This window comes from Canis lupus, chromosome 31 (genome assembly GCF_003254725.2).
Source record: "Canis lupus dingo isolate Sandy chromosome 31, ASM325472v2, whole genome shotgun sequence".
NCBI lineage: Eukaryota > Metazoa > Chordata > Mammalia > Carnivora > Canidae > Canis > Canis lupus.
The window spans coordinates 36780742-36795139 of NC_064273.1; the positions used below are offsets into that span (position 1 = coordinate 36780742).

At 57.5% G+C, this 14398-nt stretch overlaps 1 protein-coding gene across 4 annotated transcripts in view; it reads left to right on the top strand.

The window, feature by feature from the left end:
- Positions 1–14398, top strand: part of PDE9A (phosphodiesterase 9A) — an 87229-nt gene that overhangs the window by 12525 nt on the left and 60306 nt on the right. For all 4 annotated transcript variants that reach the window (XM_025462071.3, XM_025462072.3, XM_025462074.3 and 1 more), the window contains exons 2-3: positions 10321–10391; positions 11403–11480. In XM_025462071.3, the coding sequence (XP_025317856.2) occupies positions 10321–10391; positions 11403–11480 (149 nt within the window). The remainder of the gene's footprint in view (positions 1–10320; positions 10392–11402; positions 11481–14398) is intronic.

The window sequence follows — 14398 nt, forward strand, 5'->3', positions numbered from 1 at the left end:
TCCTCCCGGGATCCTTCATCTGATCCTGTCTGCAAAGACTTTGCCACGTAAGGTGGGGAAGGGGGCTACAGGGCCTGAGGCACGCAGATCTGTGGGTTTCTGGCCTCTGGGCCTCACTCCCTGTCCCCAAGTCTCCTCACGTAGTGGCTGTCCCCTCGCGGTGTCATGGGTCTGGAGGCGGCGAGGGGTGCAGAGAGCCCATCGCGCCGTCCCTTCACCTGCAGCCCCGTGCACCTTGCTGCTGGCCTCCGGTGGCCCAGTGCGTGTTGACGTCACGGCGTCCCCTGCCTGCCGGCTGGCTGCACACAAACCAGGGCTTCCATGTCTCTCGACTCCCACACCAAGTTTTGCTTCATCTTGTTGCCGTGCTGAGCAACGGTGCCCCCCAAGGCCTTTCCCCTCATAGACGTTTCCTGAGGGCCTCCCACGTGCCCGAGCGGAGAGAGGATGCTTGATAAAGGGACGGGTCTTGGGAGGCCGTGGCGTGCCGCAGGTCACTAGCCGAACCCCCCGCCCCACTCCCTCCTCTGCCATCACCCTGTTTGCTTACCCAGCAGCCCTGGGCCGGGCAGACCAGGGTTTGCATCTGCACTGCTGTAGGGCCAGCTGCATGATCCTGACGCCCAGATTCCACATCTGTAAAATGGGGACGCCACCTGCTAGCAGACACCTGTACAGCGCCCACGACATAGCACACACCTTTGTAAGGACTGTAGAGCCACCTGGCGTCTGCCGCACGTTGCAGATGCGGGGAGTGTGCAATACAGAATTGCCCGCGGCCCCAGGGTGCGCGAGTACCAGAGCTGGGGGTGGGGCCAGGAAGGCTGGCTTTGGGTTCCGTGCCCCACAGCGCAGACTTCAGGGGAAGGGGGGTGTGATGGTCACTCCAGCGGCTCGGGCTCAGTGCAGACACCGCCCCGTGCAGGCTCACAGTGCCTCCAAGCAGGTGGGGCTGATATTACCCCCAGCTTGAGGAGGGATGGGCTCTGCAAGGGCCTCCCCCCGCCTTGTGTTTGCCCCCAAACTAACTCTCCTACAATTCCAGGAGGCTTTGTACACGTGCTGCATCCGAGCTCCGCCCGGTGGCCTCCACGTCCCACGGCAGTCACCCCCCCGCCGTCAGTTCCTCCCTGCTCCCTCGCTGACCATCAATCACCTCCCTGCTGGATACTCACGCGCACGCTCCCTGCTCATCGCCGCTCACTTGCTGTGTGACTTTGGAAACCCTCTGAGCCTTAACATCTGCAGAATGGGAAGAATGATACCCACCTTCACGGCATGCTTTGACGTTCAAAGATCATGTGCGTCCTTCACCAAATGATGGCCAAGAAAGGAAAGGGGAACATATCACACACACACACACACACACACACACACACGTGCGTGCGTTTTCAAGTCAGGATCCAAAGCAGGCCCAGGCACCGTGTGTGAGACACCGTGAGTTGTCTCCTAAAGTCTCTTTCTACCCACGTGTTTCGTCCCCTTTCCATTCCTTCCATTTATTTGGTGAAGCATACATACTATTTCTGATCCTCAAAGCATGCCACGAAGACCCCGATGCAGACATACAGAGATAGAGAGATGATCCAGGGATAGAGAGGTGTGGGTGTACACGTAGAAGGGTGGGGGAGCTGGGATGCAGACCCGCTTCTGGCTGGGCAGGTGGGAGGTGTGGCTCTGCTGTTGCTGACGCTCGAGCATTTCCAACATATGGGACTTCTCTTCTTGAAGATTCTGTTTATTTATCTATTTGAGAGAGAGTGAGAACGAGAGAGATTGCATGCACCTGCTGTGGGGAGGGGCAGAGTGAGAGAGAGAGAGAGAGACTCCTCAAGCAGGCTCCACGCCCAGTGTGGAGCCCAACGTGGGGCTCGGTGTTACAACCCTGACATCATGACCTGAGCCAGAGTCATGAGTCAGGCGCTTAACAGCCTGAGCCACCCAGGCGCCCCTGGCACCTCTCTTCTTTAGAAGAATGTATGCAGTGAGTCTGGCCCATGGTAAGAAAGGGTACTTTCTGCTATTATTTCATATTCTTTGCAAACGCAGTGACCAGAAAAATACCTCCTGACTCGGAAAGGGAAATGAGGCCTAACGCAGAGTTTATTTTAGCCATTGCCTGCCTGGCGATTAACTGTGATCCATTCTGACTGTGATGTTTTCCTTAAGTGTTCCTAAAACAAGGAGCAAAACAGGGTGATTAATGTGCTCAAGTTTGTGTGTCTCTGAAATTTATAATTAGAGGTGAATTGCGGATGGATTGCAGTTGCACGTAGACGGAGAGGTAGATAGCCTACAATCTTTTCCTCAGTGTCACGCATTTATTTCTTGAGTATTTAAAAACATAAAATGTGGGATGTTGGTCTTGGTCTCTTTTTAGCCTGTCTTCTATATTAAACACTTGTGATTCTTGGGCACTAATAAGCCAATGGAAATTTCCCTTTTAACTTCCCCTAAGATAGAAAAGTTGCAATTCCACAGATGGGTTGTAATTTGACTGTTCTCTGGGCTGGTCGGGTGGAGTTCTAACTCCTGGAGCTGGGGCGTGAGATCCAGACTGAAATGCTCTGGTTTGCTTCGAGGGCAGACAAAGCCTTATAAGAGTTTATAGAAGCGTATGTAAAACCCTGGTAGATTATAAAAGCCAGAGAAAATGAATCACGGCTTGATAGACGAAAGATAAGGAATTTGAATTGGCTTATTTTCCTCTGGGAGGGGAGCCTAAGTCAATATTTGTTCCAAGCATGCCATCGGAAATACCAGCGATTGGAAAACAAGGCAAACAGAGAATGCACATGCCATTACGGGCCAGTGACGGCAGCAGAGAGGCCTAGAGACCACCCCTGCTGCCCTTGCACACCTCCACCAGGGCTCTCCCGCCAGCCCGTCTCTGGGCTTAGACCGGGGGGCGAGGGTCTGAGTTTGCATATGCGGGACCACACTGGCCAGGCCAGCTTCTTCTCTCTATGGCTTAGAGTCCTCATCCATGACAGGGTGATGATGACACCAAGCTTATGCGGTTCTTATGAGGAACCGGGCTCACAGGGCTTATAAGGCACTTGGCTTAGGTTCTGGCCCAGGCATAGGCCCAATCCTATTAGGTGGTGGTGACGGCGGAAGTGGTGGTGCTGTGGTGATGTTGGTGATGGTGGAGATGGTGGTGGAGGTGGTGGTGGTGTATTGGTGTTGATGATGGTAGAGGTGATGCTGGTGGTGGAGGAGGTCATGGTGGAGGTGGTGGTGGAGGTGGTGGTGGTATATTGGTGTTGATGATGGTAGAGGTGATGGTGGTGGTGGAGGAGGTCATGGTGGAGGTTGTGGTGGAGGTGGTGGCAGTGTATTGTGTTGATGATGGCAGAGGTGATGCTGGTGGTGGAGGAGGTTGTGGTGGAGGTGGTGGTGGAGATGGTGGTGATGTGTTGATGCTGGTGATGGTAGAGGCCATGGTGGGTGTGGTAGTAGATGTGATGACAGAGGTGACAGTGGTGTGGTGATGCTGTAGTGGAGGACATCATGGTGGAGGCGGTGGTGGTGGCCCTGGCATCAGTAGTGGTGTAATATAAACCAGCAGATGCAAATTTCAGCCTCAGCTCCTCTGGACAGGAGGATGGTTGGGCACTGGTGCTCCCCTGATGGACACATCCTGTGCCCAGTGGGATGAGAAGGTTCTGCCCATGGGGACTTCATCTTCCAGAGACCACCTTCCATGTTCACTGGAAGAGAAAATGAACACTAAACAAGAGCGAGGTCCAGTTGATCATTGAACCTAACAAAGTTTTGGGGTTTTTTGTTTTTTTTTTAATTTTTATTTATTTATGATAGTCACACAGAGAGAGAGAGAGAGAGGCAGAGACACAGGCAGAGGGAGAAGCAGGCTCCATGCACCGGGAGCCCGACGTGGGATTCGATCCCGGGTCTCCAGGATCGCACCCTGGGCCAAAGGCAGGCGCTAAACCGCTGCGCCACCCAGGGATCCCCCAAAGTTTTGTTTTGTTTTGAACTCCTACCTGGTGATTCTATTAACGAATCAACACATACTTGAGTTGATGTGGCCCCAGTTTGTGTCGCAGCTTGGATAGAGTTGAATGTGATTGACAATGGATACGGGGCTAGCGGAGCAATAGAGTGTGCTTTGTGACAGATTCCCAAGATAACTCGTCCTTCTGGCTCACGCTCTACTGAAACGGGAATGCGGACACGTGGACGTCAAAGCTGGTGCCCTCGATGCACCACTCTGGTTAGTGAAAACGGCCTTAGAGGGGGTCGAGAGAAGCCTCCCCATCCCCAGCCCAGGAAGGGGCGTCAGGGGGCCCCTCCTGTAATCACAGGAGCCACAGGACTTAGCACTTAGCGTGTGTCCTGATGACCCCTCCTAACATTCCGTAGGCAAAGGAGAGTTGTCCTCATCCTGCAGGAGAGTCAGAGCCTCGGAGCGGCTAAGAAATGGGCTCTGAGTTGAGCTGGTAAGGGGAGAGGCTGGAACTGAACTCACATCTCTGACTCCCCCCGTCCTGCATGCGCCTAGAGCAGTGCACAACACCAGCGGCCGCCCAGGGGTGATCCAGGGGGTGTGAGACAGCTGGAGCGGCACAGGCTCCGGACAGACTGGGACCTGCTGGTTCAGACAGAGCCAGCCCAGAGCAGCGGCTCACTCAGCTGACGGTCCTCGTTGCCAGCCCTCCTCTGCCCTCATGGCCGAAGAGGCAGTGCTGCGATTTGCACAATGTTGGCAGCCAAACGCCTCCCCGCCTCACCCAAATCTCACACGCAGCCCTAACTGTGAAGGTTATATGAAGAGTTCAGCGACGTGTGTCAGTACCCGTTTGTTCTACAGGTTCAAATCCATAGCGCCCACTGCAGAATTAATGGGAACAGAATAGGGTCCTTGCGTGGACACCACAGTTGGAACCTGGGAGCTCGGGGTGGCTCCTGCGGGCTCCCAGCCTGAGCCTCAGTTAGGTGCACTGCGTTTTGTTGGTCCCCAAAAACGCTGCCTGAGGGCGCGGCCTGCGTGGACAGGCCCGAATGCCTGGGCTGTGGGGCCCTACAAATCGGGGGCCAGGACTGGGTCTTAGGACAGTGGTCCTGGGCAGCCTCTCTGGTACCAACCGAGTGGGCCTGACCCCAAAGATAACGTGTCCCCCCTCAAATCATTGATATTTAGGTCATTAGAGCCGAGGGTTTGCTCTGTAATTATGTCTAAAGGAATTTAAGCCGATCTACTCACAGAAAGGAAATCTGAGCTCAGGGGCTGCACCCCCAGGTCCCAGCGCAGCTCTGGTCGACCAGGACGCCCCCCTTCGGAAGTCGGCTGTGGCTCCCCCACCTGAGCAGCGCTCAGCCGGCCTGCTGGCCCCGACCCCCCGGGGCCCCTGCCCAGCCTCCTGACAAACAGGCCCGGGCCCCCACACCCTTCCTGGTCCTCAGAAACCCCACATCAGCAGGGTACTGAGGGGTGCTCAGATAAGCTCTGGAGCTGAGAAACTCTTCACCTAGAAAGACTGGCCTGTGGGAGCAAGGCCTGGCTTGGTCTCAGGCTGCTCAGAACACCTGCTGAGGGCAGGAGCACCTCCCGGCCAGTCCCCCCCAGCCCCGGGGATGGGGAGCCGCATGGGGTTGCTCCAGGCCCTGAGTTTCTTTCATTTGCTGGGCCCGTGTACCCGTGGCCAGCTCAGAGGCACGGACCCCCTCCTTGCTCCATCCCCGGAGGCACCTGGCCTCGTTCTCTGCTCTGGATTCCTTGTCTGCCACCCCCTGGCTGTCTCTGCGACCCCCCACTTCTCCTATGCTCTACTGAGGCCACCCCCCCCACCACCCTGTCCCCCCTCCCCTTGCTGGAAGCTATTTAAATCCTGGGTTTTGTCCTCTGGTTAATTTCCTCATCTGCTTGGCTTGATGCCAAAGAATACTCTTTCCAAATAAAAAAACGGCGAAGACTGTTTTCTCCCTCATAAGAATTCCATGGACATGCCGTGCAGCGTGCTACCGGGAGGGGAGGTTCGGAAGCGAGTTCTGTTATCAATTATGAACCTCGGCTTCTAGATCTGGATCACTCTCTTCTTGCTTATAAAAGTCCTGCATATTCATCATCGAATATTTGAGAAATGCGGAACGTATAAAAAGAAAAGAATCCATCATCACGCCCGCAGACGTTTCGGGACCTCTCCTGGTTTCTCGTGTGTGTGTGTGTGTGTGTGTGTGTGTGTGTGTGTGTGTGTGTTTTACATAATTTATTTTATCCTGATCACTTCACTCAGCATCACATCAGCAGTACTTTCCCATGTAGCATTAGGGAGTCTTCAAAAAACACGATTTTAGTGCCAGGATAATGTTCCGTCATGGAGACGTCCTAAAATGTAACCGTTCTATCGGCGATGGGATGTTTAGCTTAATTTTATTTCTGGGCGAGCAGTCGTGCAAGGGGACCCGTCCCCCCCGGCCATGCATCTTTGCTTACGGAGCGGCGACGCGGCCCAGGGGTTTGGCTCGCTGCAGACACGAGCTCACTGGAGGAAAGTGCCCGAATGGAGCCTGGCACTTCGTAAATGCTCTTATTATTATGTTTGCTGTTATTATTTCCTGAAGAGCGATTCCTGGAAAAGGCATTCTGGTTCAGAGGCCTTGCACCGGGGCCGTGCGGACAAGCATTCTGGGCAGAGCACCCCTCGCCTCCCCCACCCCGCCACCCAGAGCTATACCACGTAAACGCTTGGAGATAATTATAGATTCCCGTGGGGTTGTAAGAAATAACGGAGACAGAACAACGTACCCTTTGCTCAGTGTCCCCTATGGTAACGTCTTGCAAAATTATGGTATCTTGACAGCGAGACAAGCCACCAGCTTACTCAGACCTCACCCGTTGGACTGTGCGTGTCCGAGCGTGGATATCATCACACGTACGGGTCCCCGCAGCCCCCACCACAGTCACAGGATGGAACAGTCCAGTCCTTCCCCATCTAGAACCCTTCCACCTGCTTCCCCCACCCTCCTGCCCTCACTCACCCCGTCCCTGACCCCCGGCTAGCGCTAATCTCCATTTCTCCAGTTTTGTCATTTCAGGAATGTCATTATAAACGGCATTGCCCGGTATGGAACGTTTTGGGGTCGGTCAGCGTTTATTCACTCGGCGTCGATCCCTTGAGAGCCATCCGGTTGTCGTGCGGCTCGATCATTTCTTTCCCCTTCCCTTGCTGAGTGGTGTTCTGGGACGTGCACAGACCCCCGCGTGTTTGACACTCGGGGTTGCTTCCAGATTTGGGCCGCCCATCACTTTTCCTCTACTGTCCGTTTGCTTTCCTCCTCCCGTCTTCTGAGAGGTCCGAATGGCTGTTTGCAGAAGTCGTACCCTGGTTTTGGTTGGGCGGAGATTTCCGACGTCAGCGTGACATTCGTAACTAATAGCATCATCATCCATGACAAGAGCAAACACACGCATGGTGAAGCGTTCACGCCGAGGTGGGAGACGTTGGGGGAGGGGGGCTGAGATCAGGAGCCGGGGAGGACAGAGCAAGGAAGGGGTCGGCAGGGAACGTCCCGGAAGCGTCCGGTTCTGATGGGCCAGAGGAAGGAGCACGGGGCGGGGTCCCCGCGTGGCGGAGCAGAGCTCGCCGGTCGCCCTGCGGGAAGGGCAGCTTGATGCCCGGGGCAGCACCCTCTTCCCTTCTTCCCTTCCGTCCCCAGCAGTGTGGTGTCTACAGACCTGGCTCCGCTTCTTCAGCGGGAGCCACGTAAAATCACTCGGTGGGGGCCACGCTACGGAAGAATTATAACGAGGACAATTTTGCTTGAGATTCGTCACTCCGAGTTCCAAGCAGCCCTGTGAAAATTGTTGCTAAGGCAATTGAGTGAGGAGCTCGCAGGCGGCGAGCGCAGTAACAGCGAGACAATGAACGTGAGTGCTTGTTTTACAACAGCCGGCCCCAAACGCGCCACACGTCTGACACAGCTAGTTTCCTGATGATTTTGAGAGCTGCGGCAGACGAGCTCTGTGATTTCCGAAGATAACCGGTGCCATCCCGGGCCGCCGGCTTCGTGAGATGGTCCCCGTGGTGGTGAAGGTGGTGGCCGGCCTCGCGGAGGAGGTGCCCGGGACGCCTGCACGGAGCCCCCCACCCCCTGCCCGGTCCCTAGTCCCCTCCCGGCATTTTCGTCTTCCTCAGCTTGCACAACTCGACCCGAACCTCAATTGCCACTTGGTTATTCGTCCAGGGGGCAGCGGGTGTCTTTCCCCCTGGGGCTGCAAGGTGGCCCTTCCCAGCAGAGTCGCGGGCTGGCCCATAGCTGGTGTCAGAGGCTTCGGGCAGGTGTCCGGGGGCGAACAGAGCCCTCTGTCCCCGTTCCTGCCTGTTCCACAGAAGAGCAGCTTGAAACAGAAAGAAGCTTGCCTGGGGTCGTGGAGGCGAGAGGCAGAGCATCAGGGGCCCCCAGGCCCCGGGTCCCACACTGTCACCCCAACTGCTACAGCTGAGAGCCCGTGCCCTGGAGCGGGCCTCCTGCCATCAGGCCTCCCAGAGCCGCGGGGAAGCCGTGGTGCCCGAAGACGCTGGAGAGAAGTAACCTCAGAGGTGACCGCCCCCCACGGCCACCGCAAGCTGGAACAGGACCCCAACTAGCCGTGGGGAGCCGCTGGGCACTGCGAGACCCTCAGGAGCAGCGACCTCTATAAGCCGGGGCGCTCCCTCTCCTGGTGCAAGGGGGCCCACCCGGGGGCAGGACCGAGAGGGACCTTCTGCAGCCAGGCAGGGAGGAGCTCGGTGCTCACCACAGCCACCCCGCTCTGCCGGGGGGACCCCACACCTCTCAGTGCCGGCTGCTAACCAGGGAGCCTGGGAAACACCAGATGCAGGTTCCCAGGCCCCAGCCCAGGCTCTCGGCATCCCCGAGCCGGGTCCGGAAGTCGGCCTTCTTGCACCCAGACCCACACTCCAGCCTTCTTGCACCCAGACCCACACTCCGAGGAGCGTCCTCTAAGCAGGGCTCCGGGAGACTCCACTCCCCCCTGCAAACCCTCTGCCTCCGCCCGCTGCCGCCCTTCCCTGGGGTCGGCAAGGAGCCCAGTCAACCTGCACCACGAGGAAATGAGCTTCCCAGAGGCTCACGAGGAGAAAGTCCGAAGCAGAGCCGTGCGGGGGGGTGAACGGCCAGGACCCCAGACCCAGCCCGCCCGCCCCTCCCTCCCCTCCCCCGGCGCAGCCAGAGAAGCCAAGGCACCAACTACGGCGCTCAGGCCTGCGCCGGGCCCCTGGGGAGGCGCCGTCCTCGGTACGCGGGCCAGGCACATGGTTAGGTGGGAAAGCAGGGCTCTGGGCGCCCACCCTCCCCAGGCCTGCTGCTCGCCCACGCAGGGACGAGGTGGGGCAGTCAGCCAGGGAAACGTGAAAGGCAGCCGTCTCCCAGGGTGGAAACAGGGGGTCCTTGGTGTAGGACTGCCCAGGCCCCGTCAAAGGGGAGATCAGATCTCTCACTGTACGTGAGGCCCCTCCCAGGGAGGGATCCCGAGCAGAGACGCACGGTCAGGACCCCTGGACGGAAGACGCTGATGTAGTCGCATTTCTCTTGCGTCCCCAGCGCGGGATCCCCAGGCGCCGTGCACCTGCCCGCTCAAGGTTGCTTTACTGTGGACACCGCGGGCCGCTTCGGGCTTTCCCATTGTGATGCGTCCCGGATTTAGTCCTACAGCCTCAGCCCCGGCCCCGAAGCTTTCCTCTTAAACCAATGATCTTTGAAGAGATTTGGGTGGGGGGAGGGGCCTGGGCGGCTCAATCAGTCCAACTCTGGATTTCGGCTCAGGTCATGATCTCGGGGTCGTGGGGCTCTGCGCTCATGGGGAGTCTGCTTGGGATTCTTCTCTCTCTCCCTCTGCCCCTCGCCCCACTTGCACACTCCCTCTCTGGCTCTCTCTCTAAAGTAAATAAAGGTACACCTTTAAAATAAATAAACAAAAAGATTTTGTTTGTTTTTTCACATAACGGCCCCCAAGAGTCATTAGAGACTCTCCGTGATGGGGGGTCATGAAACCAAGGGTGTCGATCTATGCGTCAGACGCCTCCGATGGTGGCTCTGCGGCAGCACCGTCACGGGCAGGTGTGTTTCCTGGAGTCTTCACGGATGGACTAAATGAAAAGATGGACATAAAATTAAAAAAAAAAAAGATGGACATGTGGCATTCCTGTGCCCACAGCTACGTCGTCTCCTTTTTATGATAAACCTACAGGTTGGGCTGGAGAGAAAGCTCGCAGACCCTGACATCCCCCCTATGTGGGGGAAACCACATACCCCCTCTTGCCGGCCCCTCACCGCCCTGTCGCTCATGTCTTGCAGGTGGTCTTCAGCAAGTACTGCAACTCCAGTGACATCATGGACCTATTCTGCATCGCCACCGGCCTGCCTCGGTGAGTGGGCCAGCAGGGGCGCCTTGTCCCCACCCCCACCGCCACCGAGCCTCCAGGCCCGGTTCCCCTGGAGAGGAAGGTGCCAGGGAAGGTAGGGGAAGCCCAGGGTCGGAGGGATGACAGGTGTGCCAGGGCGCGGTGGGCTCCCCACGCACGTGGGAGCCCTTTCCCATCAGTGAACGAGAGCCCTGCAGGTTTGTGCCCCAGCCGTCCCCCTACCTGCCGACAGGTACCGCTCTGTGTGCGCAGGAATCCCAGGGGCGGAATTAGGCAGAAACCACCGTCTTAAAAGCATTTTCCCCCCCTTGTATTTATTTTTTTTGCTTTTGAAGAAAAGGCCAAAGGAGGGTGGTTGTGTTTTGGCTTTGGCCCCCCCAGGCCCAAACGATCCAGCAGGTGAGATTTTCTATCTCAGGGGCGTGGTGGGGGAGGGGGTCCCGCAGAGCAACGTCTGGGAAGACGGACATTCAGAAAGTAGTCGAAAAGGCCCGTAACCCCCTCATAGAATCGTCACGATTCCAGAAGAGTTATTTCCCCAGATCAGTAGCCCGTTCGAGTGCGGGATTCGGGGGTCACCCCCAGTGCACGCCGCCTGAGACCAGACAGGCTTCAGTGATGTGGCCAAGGCCACCCTGCTCAGCGGAGGCCCTGGGGACGAGAGGCCGGGGGGAGACTCAGTTTCCCTGCTGGAAACTGCTTCCTAGGAGACGTCCCCTGCTTCCCAGGCTCCCATGGGCAGCAAGCCCAGGGCAAGCCCAGCTCACCGTTGGCCGTTGGCCGACATCAGCCCTCCTCCGTCCATCCCAACTCCGCAGCTTGACTTCCTCCAATTCCCATTTTAAATTACTTAAAAATGGACAAAGCAAAAAAAAAAAAATGGACAAAGCCTTGGCATGACGCACGGCCACCTGTGTGCGTGCGCATGCAGTGCCGGGTCCTGGGGCGGGCGGGCCCGGTACCCGTGCTGTGGTCCCCTCGGGCGCAGGGACGCTGACGCCGTGTGTCTTCCAGGAACACAACCATCTCCCTGCTGACCGCGGACGACGCCATGGTGTCCATCGACCCCACCATGCCCGCCAATTCCGAGCGGTAAGCAGGGGCCTCGCCGACACCTTTCTGCACACGCGGGATGGGCTCCCCTTGGTTTACTGCTGTAGGGAAATCTGAATTTAAACCAAAGGTGGGGTGAGGGTGGGAGAGGCCGTGAGGGAGGCTTGTTCCTTCGTGACCAGTCACTTCCCAAGAGAATCACAAGTGCAGGCGTGCTCGGGGGCCCTTCTGAGGGCTCACTCTCAACAAGAGTCTCTGGGGAGGGACGGAGGGGAAACTGAGGCCCAGGAGGCCAGTGAGGAGCAGTGGAGCAAGGCCCCAGGGCCGCACACTGACTGCCCTGCTGCCCTCGCCGGGAGGCCCCCTGACCACAGCCCAGGGGTGGTGTGCTGAGCACTGGGCCAGGGCCCCCTCCCCAGCTCACGTCCTAGCGGCCCCCAGCAAGGCCTCATCTGCTCTGTCCTCTCCAATCCTACTGCCTGAGGTTGTCCGTTCCAGTACAATCAGTCCCTCTAACCCAGCGACTTCCAGCGCCACCTCGGATTAAAACCACCAGTTCAAGGAGTTTCCGGGAGCGTTTAGAGCTCACCAGGTGATGATTCCAGTGTGTAGCCCGGGCGAGGGCCACTGATGGGAGGTGTAGAAACTATAAGGAAATGCTCTTGCCCCCGGGCTGGTGCTCACCAGAAGGTCGTGTCCACCAAACATGGGGTATTTCCCTCTTGGGAGGTGCCGGATAAATCTTGTTTCTTCCCAGCAAACAGTAGCCAAGTCACCACCCGTGCGTGTGGTCAGCCTCCACTTCTGGAGGAGACGATCGTGGCCTCAGCGGGGCCTCGTCCCCTGCTCGTCTCCCTGGCCACAGACTCGGAAGCCAGCCCACGGGAAGGGGGTGGTGCTGGTATCCCCCGCCACACGCTCACAGGAGAGGCTCTCGGGGTCCCTGCTCCAAATTCCAAGGGCTCATGCCTGAGCCCCTGGGTGCTGATCGGAGGCGGGGTCCCAGGGGCCCATCTCTGAGGCCTGTACTTCTGGGCTCATTTCAAACCAAGTGTCATGACCTCCTGATTCTCCCTTCAAAACACTTCTCCCCTACCCCCGTTTTTTTTTTTTTTTTAAGATTTCATTTATCTACTCATGAGAGACACAGAGAGAGGCAGAGACACAGGCAGAGGGAGAAGCAGGCTCCCTGCAGGGATCTGGATGCGGGACTCGATCCCGGGGATCACGACCTGAGCTGAAGACAGATGCTCAACCCCTGAGTCACCCAGGTGTCCCAAAACACTTCTCCCCTTCACGCCTTCTCAGATGGTCCGAGCCAGCGTCTAGTTCAGACCGTATCTTCTTGTCCGGGCTTCTCGGTGCCCTCCTGGTTTGACTCTGGGTGCCCCCTGGCCTCCAGCACAGCTTCAGCCCAGGCCTCCCCGACAGGGTGTTCTTCGGGGAGACCACTGCCACGAGATGTTGTCCAGACCCCCACCCCCGGAACACCTGGCCCCAATCCACCTTAACACACGTCTCCAAGTCCCCACACCAGTCCGAGCACTCCCCACTGCCACGCACCATCTGAATTTCTATCCTTTTCCATCAGAGAGGCTCTCGTCAGGCCACCTGCCAGATGGCTTCTGCTCTTTCGGAGCTGGTAGGAAAGATCACTGTGATTGCTGTCCAACCCTAAGCCCTCATGACTGACAGATCACGGCCCACCCGTGTTCAGGGAATGCCAGCTGGAACCCTGAGCTGCTGGTCCCAGTGCCTCTTTCTGGGCAGGGGAACATTCCGGATCCCACGGTGTCCATCCTGTGACAGTCCTATCCCTTCCATTTCCACCACCACTGCATCAAAACCCTCCTCTAAGGAGACAAACAGACGCTTCAAGGAGACAAACAGATGCTTCAACAGCGTGAGGAAGTGTCAGGGGAGCTCAGCAAGTCGATGAGGCTGACGTGCTGGGAGGACTTCCCTGCTCGGCGCTCAGCACTGCGCTTGGGGCTGTGAGAACTGCTGCTCGCTGACTGCCTTCCCTCAACCCCCTCAGGCCCTCTGCTCCAGCCCAGGCCGGTGACGCCACCGTGCATCCCCAGCTCTCCACGTAGGGCCACACTTCAAACCCATACAGATTCGAAATAAGGTGTCGCTGGATCTGCCAGTGTGACAAAGTCTCCAGAGGAAGGAACCCCTACTTCCAAATAACCAACTTCCAGGAGATCTTTGGAAGCAGGGCCTTTTTCCTGAGGGGCAGCAGGGTCCTCACAGGTGTGGACTCACTGCTGGGCACTATGCCAGGGGGAAATCCCTGGGGAGACTTGTGTACCCATCACCCAGGATCACCAGGTCATCACCCGGGATCACCAGGCCATCACCCAGGATCACTAGGCCATCACACAGAATCACCAAGCCATCACCCAGGATCACCAGGCCATCACCCAAGATCACCAGGCCATCATACAGATCACCAAGCCATCACCCAGGATCACCAAGCTATCACCCGGGATCACCAAGCCATCACTCAGGATCACCAAGCCATCACCCAGGATCACCAGGCCATCACCCAGGATCACCAGGCCATCACCCGGGATCACCAAGCCATCACTCGGGATCACCAGGCCATCACCCGGGATCACCAGGCCATCACCCAGATCACCAAGCCATCACCCAGGATCACCAGGCCATCACCCAGGATCACCAGGCCATCACCTGGATCACCAAGCCATCACCCGGATCACCAAGCCATCACCCAGGATCACCAAGCTATCACCCGGGATCACCAAGCCATCACCTGGATCACCAAGCCTTCACCCAGGATCACCAGACCATCACCCAGGATCACCAGACCATCACCCAGGATCACCGAGCCATCACCCAGGATCACCAGGCCATCACCCAGGATCACCGGGCTGTGTGTTTCTTACTCTACACTTTCCTAGTGTTTGCAGCTGTCAGAGTTTTCCCCGTGC